This window comes from Macrobrachium rosenbergii, chromosome 22, assembly GCF_040412425.1.
Source record: "Macrobrachium rosenbergii isolate ZJJX-2024 chromosome 22, ASM4041242v1, whole genome shotgun sequence".
Classification (NCBI taxonomy): domain Eukaryota; kingdom Metazoa; phylum Arthropoda; class Malacostraca; order Decapoda; family Palaemonidae; genus Macrobrachium; species Macrobrachium rosenbergii.
Genome location: NC_089762.1, coordinates 47,874,556 through 47,891,011, shown reverse-complemented (window position 1 = coordinate 47,891,011; position 16,456 = coordinate 47,874,556). Strand labels below are relative to the sequence as shown.

The 16,456-nt window shown below is 39.1% G+C and overlaps 1 protein-coding gene across 1 annotated transcript in view; it reads left to right on the top strand.

The window, feature by feature from the left end:
* Positions 1-2,839: 2,839 nt before the first annotated feature.
* Positions 2,840-16,456, top strand: part of LOC136850494 (ABC transporter F family member 4-like) — a 60,058-nt gene continuing 46,441 nt past the window's right edge. The window contains exons 1-2 of the mRNA XM_067124065.1: positions 2,840-3,029; positions 14,066-14,249. Coding sequence (XP_066980166.1) covers positions 2,840-3,029; positions 14,066-14,249 — 374 coding nt within the window. The remainder of the gene's footprint in view (positions 3,030-14,065; positions 14,250-16,456) is intronic.

Sequence of the window (16,456 nt, the reverse complement as noted above, 5' to 3'; positions counted from 1 at the left end):
GAAACTTGGAATTTACGAAACTGAGTCTTGAAACTGATACAAAAGTTCTGTAATAAATAACTGAAAATATACCGGTCATTTAAAGGATATTAAATTAAGCTAATACTTGCTATGTGAGCAACAGATATGAAAAATTATAAGAGCTTGCAGGCTTAAAGAATTAGATTTAATGAAAGTCTTTCCGGGACTTTGGCAGTCAAACTATTTTGGATTTCGGAACTGTTTTTAAAGAAAGATACTTGAGTGAACAAAGAAATATTACTACAATCATTTAACAAGGAATTAAAAAGGCGATATAATCGTGCTGGAACTCTGCCTGATGTTGCGTCATTATTCAGAATTATTATGATAATTAGGACAATTTTACTCTAGCTCACAAAACGTGAAACGAGAGAAGGAATAAAGTTTTTCTTTACCATTTCTTCTTATTGTTTTTTTAAATAAGGTCAATACTGCACTAGGTACCCAAAGGCAGGACAGGTTGCCTTAGCCTGGAGGTTTTGAAGAAAAGTTTGGTTACGGAACGAAACTTCGTCCTGGAAAAGATGTCGAAAGCAGAAGACGTAACCTTAAGGGAAAGAAATATCTTGGGAATACCGTTGTCTCAAAATTTGATCTGAGCAAAACTTTTCTTATGAATTTTCATACAGGTCTTTCAGTCTGGTGAGACGATGTCCCTCTCCAAATGGGCAGACAATCTCCCTCTCCAACTGGGTACACAATCTCCCTCTCCAACTGGGTACACACTCTCCCTCTCCAACTTGGTACACAATTTCCCTCTCCAACTGAGCAGAAAATCTCCCTCTCCAACTGGGTACACAATCTCCCTCTCCAACTGGGCAGACAATCTCCCTCTCCTACTGGGTACACAATCTCCCTCTCCAACTGGGCAGACAATCTCCCTCTCCAACTGGGTACACAATCTCCCTCTCCAACTGGGCAGACACTTTCCCTCTCCAACTGGGTACACACTCTCCCTCTCCAACTGAGTACACACTCTCCCTCTCCAACTGGGTACACAATCTCCCTCTCCAACTGGGCAGACAACCGCCCTCTCCAACTAGGTACACAATCTCCCTCTCCAACTGGGCAGACAATCTCCCTCTCCAACTGGGTACACAATCTCCCTCTCCAACTGGGCAGACAATCTCCCTCTCCAACTGGGCAGACAATCTCCCTCTCCAACTGGGCAGACACTTTCCCTCTCCAACTGGGTACACACTCTCCCTCTCCAACTGAGTACACACTCTCCCTCTCCAACTGGGTACACAATCTCCCTCTCCAACTGGGCAGACAATCTCCCTCTCCAACTGGGCAGACAATCTCCCTCTCCAACTGGGCAGATCTAATATGCGTTAACACATGAAAGTCTTTCTTTGGGTAAAAATTCTCAGGAAAGAAAACAATAAATTATTATTATTATTATTATTATTATTATTATTATTATTATTATTATTATTATTATTACTCGGAAGATAAACCTGTTCATATGAAACAAGCCTGAAGGGGCCACTGACTTGAAATTGAAGCTTCCAAAGAATATGATGCTCAATTGAAAGAAGTAACAGATGATGATACGAAATACGAAAAAGAGATCGGTAATTAGGAGAGAAAAAAAAGGATTAATGAATCAATAGATCAATAGATAAAAATATATAAATTGTTAATATACAAGATGAATTGCTATAGGCTCTAACTGCACAACATTCTCAGGAAAAACTGACTTTGCCAAGCATAAACAAGTAAAAATGCGCCGAAGTTTCTTCGGCGCAATCGAGTTTTCTGTACAGCGTATAATCAAGGACACCGAAAACAGATCTACCTTTAGGTGGTCTCGGTATAATGATGTATGAGCCGAGGCCTATGAAACTTTAACCACGGCCAGGTGGTGGCCTGTGCTGTTGCGTTGCTAGAAGCACGATTATAGCTAACTTTAACCCTAAATAAAATAAAAACTACTGAGGCTAGAGGGCTGCAATTTGGTATGGTTGATGATTGGAGGGTGGATGATCAACATACCAATTTCCAGCCCTCTAGCCTCAGTAGCTTTTAAGATCTGAGGGCGGACAGAAAAAGTGAGGACGGACAGACAAAGCCGGCACGATAGTTTTCTCTTGCAGAAAACTACAAGCATTAGCGACGAAAGCAAGCAGGGAATAAAGGAACTACGACAGAGGGCGTATCCGAGCGTAAGGCTCAACGAAAACAAAAGCAATAAAATAACGTGAGTGATACGACACAGAAAGAAATAGCGGAGGAGGAGAAATTTATTCGAGATCGGGAAGAATATAAACAGCCAGAGAAACGGAAACTCCTTTTGACAAAGGAGCTTCCGTACCCTTGCAGAGAGGAGAGTTTGTTCCTTATGATAATAATAATAATAATAATAATAATAATAATAATAATAATAATAATAATAATAATTATACTTATTTTCAGCACGAGGTCATATACATGAAATATACGAAGTAGAGGATGATAATAATAATAATAATAATAATAATAATAATAATAATAATAATAATAATAATAATAATCCTTATTTTTAGCACGAGGTCATATACATGAAATATACAAAGTAGAGGATGATAATAATAATAATAATAATAATAATAATAATAATAATAATAATAATAATAATAATAATAATAATATTTTCAGCACGAGGTCATATACATGAAATATACAAAGTAAAGGCTAATAATAATAATAATAATAATAATAATAATAATAATAATAATAATAATAATAATAATCCTTATTTTCAGCATGGAATATACAAAGTAGAGGCATTACAATAGACACACACAAACCAGATACACGAGTGAGAGGGATAAAAATGTTAACTGGCAACATCCACACAGTTGCTGAGGTATTAATAGAAAATAAAAACAGCAATTATATTATTGGTAGTGACAGTATTATTATTGCTGAGAGTAATAGCAAAAATATTAAGCGTGAAGAAGAAGAAGAAGAAGAGGAAGCGGTCCCCTTAAATATTTATGGCAAAAGTGATTTAGGTGATTTACGTAAGTGATTTAATTTGCTTAGGGATTTTTAGTTTTCTGTAAAAGAAAACTATTGTGCCGGCTTCGTATGTCCGTCCGCCCTCGGATCTTAAAAATTACTTAGGCTAGAGGTCTGCAAATTGGTATGTTGATCATCCACCTTCCAATCATCAAACATACCAAATTGCAGCCCTTTAGCCTCGGTAATTTTTATTTTATTTAAGGTTAAAGTTAGCCATACTCGTGCTTCTGGCAACGATATACGATAGGCCACCACCGGGCCGTTGTTAGAGTTTCATGGGGCGCGGCTCATACAGCATTGTACCGAGACCACCTAAAGATAGATCTATTTTCAGTGGTCTTGACTGTACGCTGTAGCGGCTATACAGAAAACTTGACTGCGTCGAATAAACTTCGGCGCATTTTTTTACTTGTTTTTTTCAGGTTTCCTATATCAATACGTATATTGACAAATATTAAACTGCAAATGTGTATATATATATATATATATATATATATATATATATATATATATATATATACATATACATACATATACCCACACAGTATACATCTGTGTATACATACATACATACATACACAAACAATATATATATATATATGTATATTTATATAAATATATATGTATGTATGTATACACATATATGTACATACAGTATATACAATTATATAAATTAGCAAACACAGAAATGACAGGCTCCTATCTGTCAATGCCATAAGCTGACCTCCACACACACACCACTAGATATCCTCGATCTTGATGAAACCTTAAAGCGACTAGTCCAATTCGCAAGTGAAAACGACTTAATTGGGAAAAGTGCGCGAGAGAGAGAACAGGAAGTTGGAATCACCAACTCTCAAATGACTCTCGCCCAATTGTCATTCAATTTGCGTTCTTCTTCTTCTTCTTCTTCCATCATTTGATTTACTTCGGACAAAGGAAGACGAGGTGGAGAGACGAGATTTTTACCTTGATCTGCAAATGATGAGGTTTTGGGTGCAATTTATTACTTTTATTCCCAAACCCTCCTTTGTGCGTGTGAGTTTCTGTTCAATTTCCTGTTGATTTTACTGGCGGTCTTTTGTTGCGTTGTCATGGGCAAGGTCTCCCTAGAGTCTAGACCTTGGGTATGGGCAAGGTCTCTCTACACTTTGGGTATGGGCAAGGTCTCTAGACCCTGTGTATGGGCAAGGTCTCTAGGCCTTGGTTTTGGGAAAGTTCTCTGAACCTTGGTGTTGGGAAAGGTCTCTAGACCTTGGGTATGGGCAAGGTCTCTAGGCCTTAGGTATGGGCAAGGTCTCTAGGCCTTGGGTATGGGCAATGTCTCTAGACCCCAAATATGGGCAAGGTCTCTCTAGACCTTGGGTATGGGCAAGGTCTCTCTAGACCTTGGGTATGTGCAAGGTCTCCAAACCTTGGGTATGGGCAAGGTCTCTCTAGACCTTAGGTATGTGCAAGGTCTCTAGACCTTGGGTATGGGCATGGTCTCTCTAGACCTTGGGTATGTGCAAGGTCTCTAGACCTTGGGTATGGGCAAGGTCTCTCCAGACCATGGGTATGGGCACGGGCTCTAGACCTTGGGTATGGGCAAGGTCTCCAGACCTTGGTTACGGGCATGGGGTTGTTGGCCTTAATCTGGTCATGCTTTACATTGGGCATTTCTTGAGCTCAGCAGGGTTTTTGGTAAATTATTTTCTGGTGACCACGCTTCTCTCTCTCTCTCTCTCTCTCTCTCTCTCTCTCTCTCTCTCTCTCTCTCTCTCTCTCTCTCTCTATAACCTTCGCTACTTTACTTGTTGATCGTACAATGTTTGTCTTCTTCACCCTTCTTGATCAAGAGATATTCTTTATCTTGGGAATAACTTAATCCCAAAGGATAATTATAATTCATAAATGCATTTGGCACTGTCAGGATTCGAACCTATGCCTTTGGGTTTGGTATAGAGATAGACTGTTACGTGTATCTGACATGGGACGCTATCAGTCGAAACGGCAACTTCTCTGTTGGTAGGTCAAAGTTCAAAGGTCCACACCAGACTTCTTTTCCTTTTGGAATGTTATTATGAGGGAACTTGTATGCATGTATGTACTTACACACACACACACACACACACATATATATATATATATATATATGTAACATAATATATATATACATATATACATATATATGCATACATATACAGTATTTATGTATGCATGTGTATTCAGTGTGCCCATATTCCTTTCTCTCTTTCTCTCTCTCTCTCTCTCAGACAAAAAAAAAAAAATGTAAAAAAATAATAAATAAATAAAACCTCAGGGACATCGACAGTTTTCTACCAATACCGGAATACACAGCATAGCGACCCTCACCCGGGGCTAATTCTTCGCCGATTCTTAACAGCAGAAGAAGAAGAAGAAGAAGAAGAAGAAGAAGAAGAAGAAGAAGAAGAAGAAGAAGAATGAGGAATCTTGTAACCAAAACAAGGCACGACATCTTAAGAGCCGGCGGTTCGAAGCAAAAAAAAAAAAAAAAAGTTACGAACGACAAAAGAATTCGGGATTTGTCAAAGTTTTTTTTTTTTTTTGCAGGAGGGTACCGGGCGCGGGGGGTAGGGGTAGGGGAAAAGATCCATTTCAATAATACCATTTCTGACATTTTACTGCCTGTCGTCTGAGTCAGCTACAAGTCTCCGGAAGGGAGATTCTTCTCCGGCGGCTACTACTGCCGGGGACATATGAAGGTGGCCTTCTGGTTTCGTCTTTCTGAGGACATGTTTCTTGAATGCGTTCTGAATCTTGTTTAGCAATATGCGTCGTTTTCTCTGTTTGTCCTCTTAATTATCATTATTTTACTTACATGTCCTAATATATATATATACACATATATATACATAACATAATACATATATATATATATATATATATATATATATATATATATATATATATATATATATATATATATATATATATATATATAATATATGACACTACTCATCAGCCACTGAGGCTTAAAAGATATTTGTCCTAACCTCGTCCCTATTTTATAAATATAATTACTCGGACTACGATTTTTTCTATCCTTTTAAAAGAGTATCAGCATCAAGCCTCTGGGGCGTGTTCCACTTCTCTCGGCTTCTTCTGCATAATATTGGAACCCACAACACAAGGTTCGTTTTGCTTTTCTCGCTCAACAAGGTTATCGGTGGTTTGTAAATCATTTAACTTGACGCGGTCACCGGTAGTTGCTCAGTAATTTAACTGACCACGGTCTTTGGTTATTCCTGAATCATTTAACTAAACACGATCATCGATAGTTCCTGAATCATTTACCTAAACATGATCATCGGTAGTTGCTAAATCATTTAATTAATAATGGTCATCGGTAGTTCCTGAATCATTTAGCTGAACACGATCATCGGTAGTTCCTGAATCATTAAACCTCCCGTGATCTCCACACCATGAAAGACAAAAAGTGTAATAAAAAAAGGTTTAAAAAAAAAGCAACAAACAAAATACAATTAAATACACAAAAGCGTTAAAACTGTAGGCGAACAGCGGACTGGAATGCAATCACCAGCTAGCTTGTTCTCCTCCTCCAGGAAAAGAATGAAAATATATAAAAGTTATATGTAAGGAGACGAAGTATTTTCTGAACGGCCCCAAATACAAATTCTGCTTCAGTAATCTCTTATATCCTTTGCCAAGACAACCCATAAGATCCTTTTCCTGAAGGAGAAGAAGAAGAAGAAGAAGAAGAAGAAGAAGAAGAAGAAGAAGAGGAAACTTGAGGCATTTATTTCTTCTCTAGGACAGTCGTTTATGGTTAATTGCGCACGGATGGATCTCACAAGGGAGAGAGAGAGAGAGAGAGAGAGAGAGAGAGAGAGAGAGAGAGAGAGAGAGAGAGAGAGAGAGAGAGAGAGGTGGGGCATTAGCTGTATACTTTGAGGGTCCGTGGGATATTTTAGGAAACAACTTCAAGGACAGATACTACGAAACAGGATGCTGATATATATATATATATATATATATATATATATATATATATATATATATATATATATATATATATATATATATATATATATAGTGTTTCGTATGCATACTTAACAAACAATTTTAATCACGATAAGTAAAAAAAAAATGTTTCGTCCTGTTAAATTTTTTTCACTGAATCTTTTTTTAAAAGGACAATAACACCATACGTACCTGTTTTATGAAGGAGAAGCTATCCACTAATTATAGGTCATAAATAAGCATTACATCCGAGTACAGAACAATACAGAAGCATCAGCAATAAAGGTCCATAATTGACTACGAAATTCTCCGTGGACATTTTTGCAAACGCTGATTCGACGCCTCTCGTCTTTTCCCGAAATCCAGTTTTAGTGGTCTGTAAAAGAAAACTATTGTGCTGGCTTTGTCTGTCCGTCCGCACTTCTTCTGTCCGCCCTCAGATCTTAAAAACCGCTGAGGCTAGAGGGCTGCAAATTGGCATGTTGACCATCCACCCTCCAGTCATAAAACATACCAAATTCCAGCCCTCTAGCCTCGGTAGTTTTTATTTTATTTAAGGTTAAAGTTAGCCATGATCGTGCTTCTGGCAACATGGGGTATAGGCCACCACCGGGCAGTAGTTAAAGTTTCATGGGGCGCGGCTCATACAGCATCATACGGAGACCACCAAAAGACAGATTTATTTTCGGTGGCCTTGATTATACGAGATTTATTTTCGGTGGCCTTGATTATACGCTGTAGCGGCTGTACAGAAAACTCGATTGCGCCGAAGAAACTCCGGCGCATTTTTTAAATTGTTTGATTTTGTCTCTTCGCCGAATCCAGTTGCAGCTATCACCAAACTGTGTCATTAGCATCAAGTTCAGGTTTTGCAAACGAGGTGCTTCCTGTTTTGTAGCTACTAATTGCAGCTTGTGTTCTTTTTTTTTTAATGGTTTGTGATTTTAAATTCTGGGTCGTCTGAATTTTCAGTTGCTTGTTTGTTATTGTTTTTTTTTTTGTCATCTCTCTGTCTCTGTCTGTCTTTTGTCATCTCTCTGTCTCTGTCTCACTCTCTCTCTCTCTCTCTTGTCCTTTCATCACTCTGAGGAACAGGGTATTTTTGGTTGCTTGTTATGCCGTGTTTTTTAGTAATTTTCTCTCTCTCTCTCTCTCTCTCTCTCTCTCTCTCTCTCTCTCTCTCTCTCTCTTTATCCTTTCATCACTCTGAGGAATTGAGTATTTTTGCTTGCTTGTTATTCCGTGTTTTTGTGTCATTCTCTCGCTCTCTCTCTCTCTCTCTTTTATCCTTCTTTCCTTCTAAGGAATAGAGTATTTTTGCTTGCTTGTTATTCCGTGCTTTTGTGTCATCTCTCTCTCTCTCTCTCTCTCTCTCTCTCTCTCTCTCTCTCTCTCTCTCTGTCTTCTATCCTTCCTTCATTCCAAGGAACAGAATGTTTAGTGGTGTTTACTGACGGCTTAAATTTCCCAGCTGTTCAGTGACGCCGCGTTCTCATTCCAAGATTTTCGTGAAGAAAATAACAGAAATATATAACGGGGAAGAGTTGACTGGAGGGGGAGGCCGGGGATAGGAGGGTGGGGGTGGGTGGGTGGGGGGGAGATTGCTCCCGTCTTCAGCAACAGGCACCGACATTTGTTAGGGGAAACTGAAATGTATAAATGAAGGCACGGAGGAGCGACAGCAAAATTAAATTGGTGTGGGAAGAAGATAAGTAGAGTAATCCTGCGAGAGGGAGAGAGAGAGAGAGAGAGAGAGAGAGAGAGAGAGAATATGGTAAGGTGATAAGTAGTTTAATCCTGCTGAGAGAGAGAGAGAGAGAGAGAGAGAGAGAGAGAGAGAGAGAATATGGTAAGGTGATAAGTAGTTTAATCCTGCTGGAGAGAGAGAGAGAGAGAGAGAGAGAGAGAGAGAGAGAGAGAGAGAGAGAGGTAAAGATCCACTACATGCTTAATATAAAATATGAATTACTTGAACACCCATGCAAGAATTATATATATATATATATATATATATATATATATATATATATATATATATATATATATATATATATATATATATACATATACAGGTATATATATATATATATATATATATATATATATATATATATATATATATATATACATATTTATACATGTAATATAATTTTTATGCATGTCAAGTATTTGAAATTTAATATTAAGCACAAGTGTTGGACTTTACATACTTTATTCTCTCTCTCTCTCTCTCTCTCTCTCTCAAGCAAATTCTGCAATAAACTACTTTGATCACTTAGACATTGCAACTCTCAAGTAATTCGCAACAAAGACACGTTTCCGTGTGAGGTGAAAACGGCCGAATATTTACGTCAGATGACTAAAGGATCCAAACGCACTCCTTGTAGCACACCGGGTTCATAAGAAATGGGCGGGGACTTTTGGTTGGAAGGCCGCTTGCTTGGTTTAGGCGCTCGAAATCCTCTCCCCCACTTTTGTTTCACGAACCTGTTTTTACGTCTTCTGTTCTGCTGCCTTCCAAGGCGCTTATTGGCCTTTGTCTTAACCCCCTTTTTTTTTTATCCTTTTGGCTTCCTCTTCTGTAATCGTGATATCAAAGGAAACGCGGAAATATACAGTATTTTATTAATGCGCTTTGTCGTCTTTCAGGCATCGTCCTTCTCTCTCTCTCTCTCTCTCTCTCTCTCTCTCTCTCTCTCTCTCTCTCTCCGACGAGAAATACGATGAGTCACTTGTTTTATATCTAACTAATGATAGCGAGAGTTACGTGTTTTCTCATTAGAGACCTTGACCGTAGCAATAAAACCACCTGATTCGCGGATAATAATAATAATAATAATAATAATAATAATAATAATAATAATAATAATAATAATAATAATAATAATAATAATTATTATTATTATTATTATTATTATTATTATTATTATTATGTACACATTAATAAGGAACATTTAATAATAATAATAATAATAATAATAATAATAATAATAATACTAATAATAATAATAGGAATTCATTCACGCCACTCGGAGATAAAGGCAGAGCTTGCCAGACAAGATACACCTACAACTAAAGAGAGAGAGAGAGAGAGAGAGAGAGAGAGAGAGAGAGAGAGAGAGAGAGAGAGAGATCCTAATACTTTCCCCTCTTTAGTTCTGGAGCCTTCCTTAGGCGGGCTTAAAGGATGCAACCTCCTCCCCCATCCTCTCTCTCTCTCTCTCTCTCTCTCTCTCTCTCTCACACCTCGAGCCCTCACAAAAAGTTAGGTACGTCAAAGTTTTCTCAACATCAGCGGACTCTTGATTAGTTTGACGGGCAATATTTCCCTTTGCGAGGAGGAGGAGGAGGAGGAGGAGGAGGAGGAGGAGGAGGAGGAGGAGGGAGGAGGAGGAGGAGGAAGAAGAGGAGAAAGAGGAAGAGGAGGAGGAAGAAGAAGAGGAGGAGGAGGAAGAAGAAGAGGAGGAGGAGGAGGAGGAGGAGGAGGAGGAGGAGGAGGAGGAGGAGGAGGAGGAGGAGGAGGAGGAGGAGGAGAATGGGAAGCCAGAGAAATATACCAAAAACGAGAAAGACAAGCAAGTTAAAAAAATAAAAATTGTTCTTTGCTTCGTTCAATAACGTTAGATAATAAGTCAAATAATCACACGCGAGGCAAATAGTACACTCCCCTCTCTCTCTCTCTCTCTCTCTCTCTCTCTCTCTCTCTCTCTCTCTTCCCAGAAGAAGAAGCGGAGCGATTTAAACACACTTTGTTATGATTTGATTTTCTGCTAACCGAAGCTGTCAGTCTGGGACTTGTCATCCAATTGTTTGTGGCAGGGCGCAGCCAGGGTGATAGATTACAAGTTACAGATAGGTAACACCTGTAGCCAACACCTTGTGAGGGGAAAAGCCACACGCGCGCGCGCACACACATATACATACACACATACATATGCATATATACATACATGATATATATATATATATATATATATATATATATATATATATATATATATATATATATATATATATATATATATATATATATATATATATATATATATATATATATATATATATATATATATATATATATATATATATATAACACACACAAGGAATAAATCCTTGAATATATAAAAAAGTAAATGCATGGGTGATACTTGAGTATAGCTGAAAGCCATTTCGCTGCTAAACCTTTTCAAGCAAGGTATTCAATTTTTATTCGGTCGTTGGGTCAGAATAAAAGCTATTTTATAAAAAAAGAAAAAAAGGGTATTTTTTTAAAAAATAAAAAAAGTCTCTACACCTGTTACCTAATTCTCCCGATTTTTAAAATGGTCAAAATGATCCATCCATCCAAACCTTCCCTTTTAAACTAATACACTTGGTCTGTCTTTCGAAATTTTTTTTTCTTTCTCTCTCTCTATCACTTGTTTGTAAGGTTCACTCGCTGCTCCGTAATGAAAATATCCTGATTATGGAGGAGAGGGGACGTGATACTGGCGCAAGCGAATCTCCATCATGTTTACGAATTGCCACATTTGGCTAAAACCGGTTCGCGCATTTTGTAGTTCGCGATAGCGGTCCCGAAAAACAAGGCAGGAAAAAAAAACTTCTTATAATGAGGCGCCTTGGGTAAACATAACAGCTTTATTCTTCCTCCTCGCTAGTCAGATAATAAAGAAAAGAAGGAACACAGAAGATATAAAAGAAGGCGGAAGCAATTATTCGTTTCAGGCAAACGTAAGCTAACCAATCACTTAGCGACGCTCTCACGGGGTGCACTGTAAGCATTACTAAAGGTTCTTTGCAGCGTGCCTTCGGGCCCTTGCTGCGACGCCTTTCATTCCTTTTACTGTACCTCCATTCATATTATCTTTCTTCCACCTTGCTATCCACCCTCTCTTAACAAATATTCCATAGTGCAACTGCGAGGTTTTCCTCCTGTTACACCTTTCAAACCTACCTACTCTCAATTTCCTTTCCAGCGCTGAATGACCTCATAGGTCCCAGTGCTTGGTCTTTAGCCTAACCCCTGTATTCGATTCAATTCAATATGTTCGTCTGGTGTTGACGTTCTTCTGAATTTCTCGTCTTCTTCCGGGATATATCTACAGTATTCTCTATCGCCTTCATTTCAGACTGTTTCGCCCGATTTACCTTAACCTAAATCTACCTTAACCTCGTCTTCTAGATTTGGCAGCAAACGGGAATTAATGGTGAGGGTATTTGTCACTATATTTTATTCATATTTATTTTGTTATTCTGCTTCAAATACTAATGTAATATGAAACTCGAATCTTCCAGTCAATATTCTTTTACAGTGAATTTTCAAAATCGATGCAATCATAAATATGGGAGATATATTTGGCTTAATTTTCACAGCGATTCCATATATATTTGGCTTGATTTTCACAGCGAATCTTCAAACCCTTGTAACAATCAGACTTGGATGATATACTTGGCTTAACAATTTTACCCCCCCCCCCAAAAAAAAAAAAGAAATAAACAAACTATTTTATCTGACGTAACAGCGCTTTTGGGCATACAACTTTATTCCGATAAGTATATAAGTATATATGATATAAAACCCTACACACTAACAACGAAGACTGATTCAGCCACTAAGGCACAATATCTGAAGAAGTATTGTGAGTTACAGTGACGAAGATATTCGTTACCTTCTTAACCTGCCTAGTTACCATTATATCAATGCGATCATTCTCTACGACATTTCTGGGCCACATGCGCTCTCCACGGCAACGTTTGTTCCTGCTACACTCGCGTCCTTGAGCATACAAACCTCGAACGAAGTTCTGTACTCTTTCCACAAGCATTCTGTACTTTTACAACAGACTTTCTGTATACAAACATTCTGTACTCTTTCAACAAACATTCTCTATACGTACATTCTGCATTCTTTCAACAAACATTCTGCAAATATACATTCAGTACTCTTTCAACAAACATTTTTATACAAACATTCTGTACTCTTTCAACAAACATTTTGTATACGTACACTCTGTATTCTTTCAACAAACATTCTGCAAATATACATTCAGTACTCTTTCAACAAACATTTTTATACAAACATTCTGTACTCTTTCAACAAAAATTCTGTACACAAACATTCTATGCTTTTTCAGCAAACATTCTGTACTCTTTCAACAAAAATTCTGTATACAAACATTCTGTACTCCTCCAACAAACATTCTGTAAATATCCATTCTGTACTCTTTCTCTCATCTACCGAGTCTTCCAATTAATAGCATTATCAATAGACTGTCGGCGGACTGCCGTTTCCAGAGAGAGAGAGAGAGAGAGAGAGAGAGAGAGAGAGAGAGAGAGAGAGAGAGAGAGAGAGAGAGAGAGAGATGGACATAAGGTGTTGTTCTGGAAAAGCTCGGTATAAAAATGAGTCTACTAGAGCGAAATGAAACAGTTATATGACGAGGCATATGTGATACTAAATATGATTCAGCGTTATAGAATAAACACGTAATGATTCGCAGAGATGTGCGAAGAAAGAAGACTTTGGTATATGCGGATAAAATGAAGGCAGACGTGAAATAAAAAGAAAATGAACGTTGAAGAGAATGACCATTCAAATCGTTACTTCCAGACTTACAATGTTTAAAAATTCACATTAAAGGAAATGACAGTGTACACATATATATATATATATATATATATATATATATATATATATATATATATATATATATATATATATATATATATATATATATATATACACACACACACACACAATATATATATATACATATATATATATATATATATATATATATATATACATATACATATATATATATATATATATATATATATATATATATATATATATATATATATATATATATATAAAACATACAACCTAAACAACTAAAAAAAAAAAGCAAAAAGAAACGTAACTAAAAGGACTAGCGATAAGTCCATAAAAAACGTAATCAAAAGGACTACCAAGTCGCGAAAACGTTTTTCCTTGCAATCACAAAAAGATCGTCATTATGACTGGCAGGTGAGCGAGTGAGTGATCCAGCGTCCACCCAGCCTATAGCAGCAGCAGCAGCAGCAGCAGCAGCGGCGGCTCGTTCAAAGAGAATGGGTGATAGCGAGCGTAGCAGCTTTCCCCTAAGTAAGGACAAGATGGAATCAACGGATGAGGAAGAAGAAGACGAGGAGGAGGAGGAGGAGGAGGATTCGTGACTAGGTGATAGCGGGCGTAGCAGCTTTCCTTAAGGACAAGATGAAATCAACGGAGGAGGAGGAGGAGGAGGAGGAGGAGGAGGGGAGGGGGAGGGGAGGGGAGGAGGAGGAGGAGGAATCGTGACTCGGTGATAACGAGCGTAGCAGCTTCCCTTAATGACAAGATGAAATCAACGGATGAGGAAGAAGAAGAATAAGAGTGGGAGGAGGAGGAAGAGGAAGAGGAAGAGGAAGAGGAGGAGGAGGAGGAGGAGGAGGAGGAGGAGGAGGAGGAGGAGGAGGAGGAGGAGGAGGAGGAAGAGGAGGATTCGTGACTCTGAAACGCGTTGGGAACGTGTCTTGGGTCGAATGTTCAACGCAAAAGACGGGACTAAGCGGCAACAGGAATTTGAAGTGTTTGTGAATTACCAATCTCTCTCTCTCTCTCTCTCTCTCTCTCTCTCTCTCTTTCTCGTTACTTGTGAACAAAATAACGTTAAAGTTGTCTTTATATTTTTTATATTTCATCTGTACAGCCATCCGAAAGAGAAGATAATTCAGTAATTTGCGTAAATTCTTCTGTATCGACTATGTAGCTGCGAGTTTTATGATACGCAAGTATAATATTTTCTGATAATCCAATATACATCTTTCCTTAAAAGTTAATTTTTCTTAAAATTCATATAAGACAATGTAGCTTAAATTCGCCCCAAAGATGCTACACTGTACGGCAGAAATGGCAAGCAGTATTTCATCATTCAGAAATATAAATTTCCACCAGAAATCCCAAACACAATTCAAGAAATAAAAGTAAAACAACAGGTCGACCCTCCGCCCCATCTCTCTCTCTCTAAATTCTCGTCCAGAACAATATGGCCGTATGCATTGGAATGGTTTTGTTTGCTTGAGAGTTCATTTTCCTCCGAAGAGGACGGCGACACATTCAGACGTGTCCATGGTAGGTAGATCTCATGATCATCAATGTTTTCCTTTTTTTTTTTTTTTTTGTTTCGTGCCAAGGTTTATAGGATTCCGTTAGTTTACGACAGGGGAAGTTCCGATAGCGGTCGTATGTTCCTTGATCGGGAGGCGCCCGTGCTTTTATGCTTGTCTGATAATCGTGTTTTCTTTTTGGTGTTGTTCTGGGGGGAGGGGGTGGGGAGGTAGGAGATGGAGGCGGTGGGGTGGGTGGGGTAGGAAATAGAGGCGGTGGGGTGGGGGTAGGAGATAGAGGCGGGTGGGTGGGTGGGGGTAGGAGATAGAGGCGGTGGGGTGGGGGTGGGAGACAGAAGCTGTGGGGTAGGTGGGGGTAGCAGACAGAGGTAGTGGGGTGGGGGTAGGAGACAGGCAGTGGGGTGGGTGGGGGTAGTCGATAGAGGCGGTGGGGTGGGGTGGGGGTTAGGAGACAGGCAGTGGGGTGGGTGGGAGGTAGGAAATAGAGGCGGTGGGGTGGGGGTAGGAGAGAGAAGCAGTAGGGAGGATGGGGGTAGGAGACAGAGGCGATGGGGTGGGTGGGGGTAGGAAACAGCGGCGGTGGGGTGGGAAGGGGTAGTAGATAAAGGGGTTGGGGTGGGGGTAGGAAACAGAGGTGGTTGGGGTAGGGGTAGGAGACAGAGGCGGTGGGGTGGGTGGAGGAGGAGACAGAGGCGGTTGGGTGGGTTGGGGGTAGGAAATAGAGGCGGTGGGGTGGGGGTAGGAGACAGTGGCGGCAAGGTGGGTGGGGGGTAGGAAATAGAAGCTGTAGGGTGGACGGGGGTCGGTAAGGTATAGCGGGGTGGGGCGAGTGGAACGGGGTGGACCCTTGGCTGACAAGGGACAGCATCATTCCCGCAAACACTCAAAAGCGATCTGTTGAAGTGTGCAGCAGAACTTTGGCGCGGGGTTTTGGTAAACTGATTAATGGAGAATTAAGCTGACAAGGATGGGAATTACGCCAGCGAGTGGAGTTCGATGGAGTCTATTTTGTATTTGCTCGTCTGTTTGTTGATGCATTTTAGCGGATAAATAAAGTCTATGGATCCGGGAAGAATGGGTAAGGTTTCGATAGTGATCCAGGTTCCGATGAGGTTCCGGAAAAACTGAATTTTATTCTTAACCGAAATGTTTGTCTTAACATTATTATTATTATTATTATTATACTCGTTAGGTTTACTAAAAGTTGTAAAGGTGTGGAATACACTGAAAAGGATTCATTAATACCAAAGCAACTGAGAGGAGCAGCAAT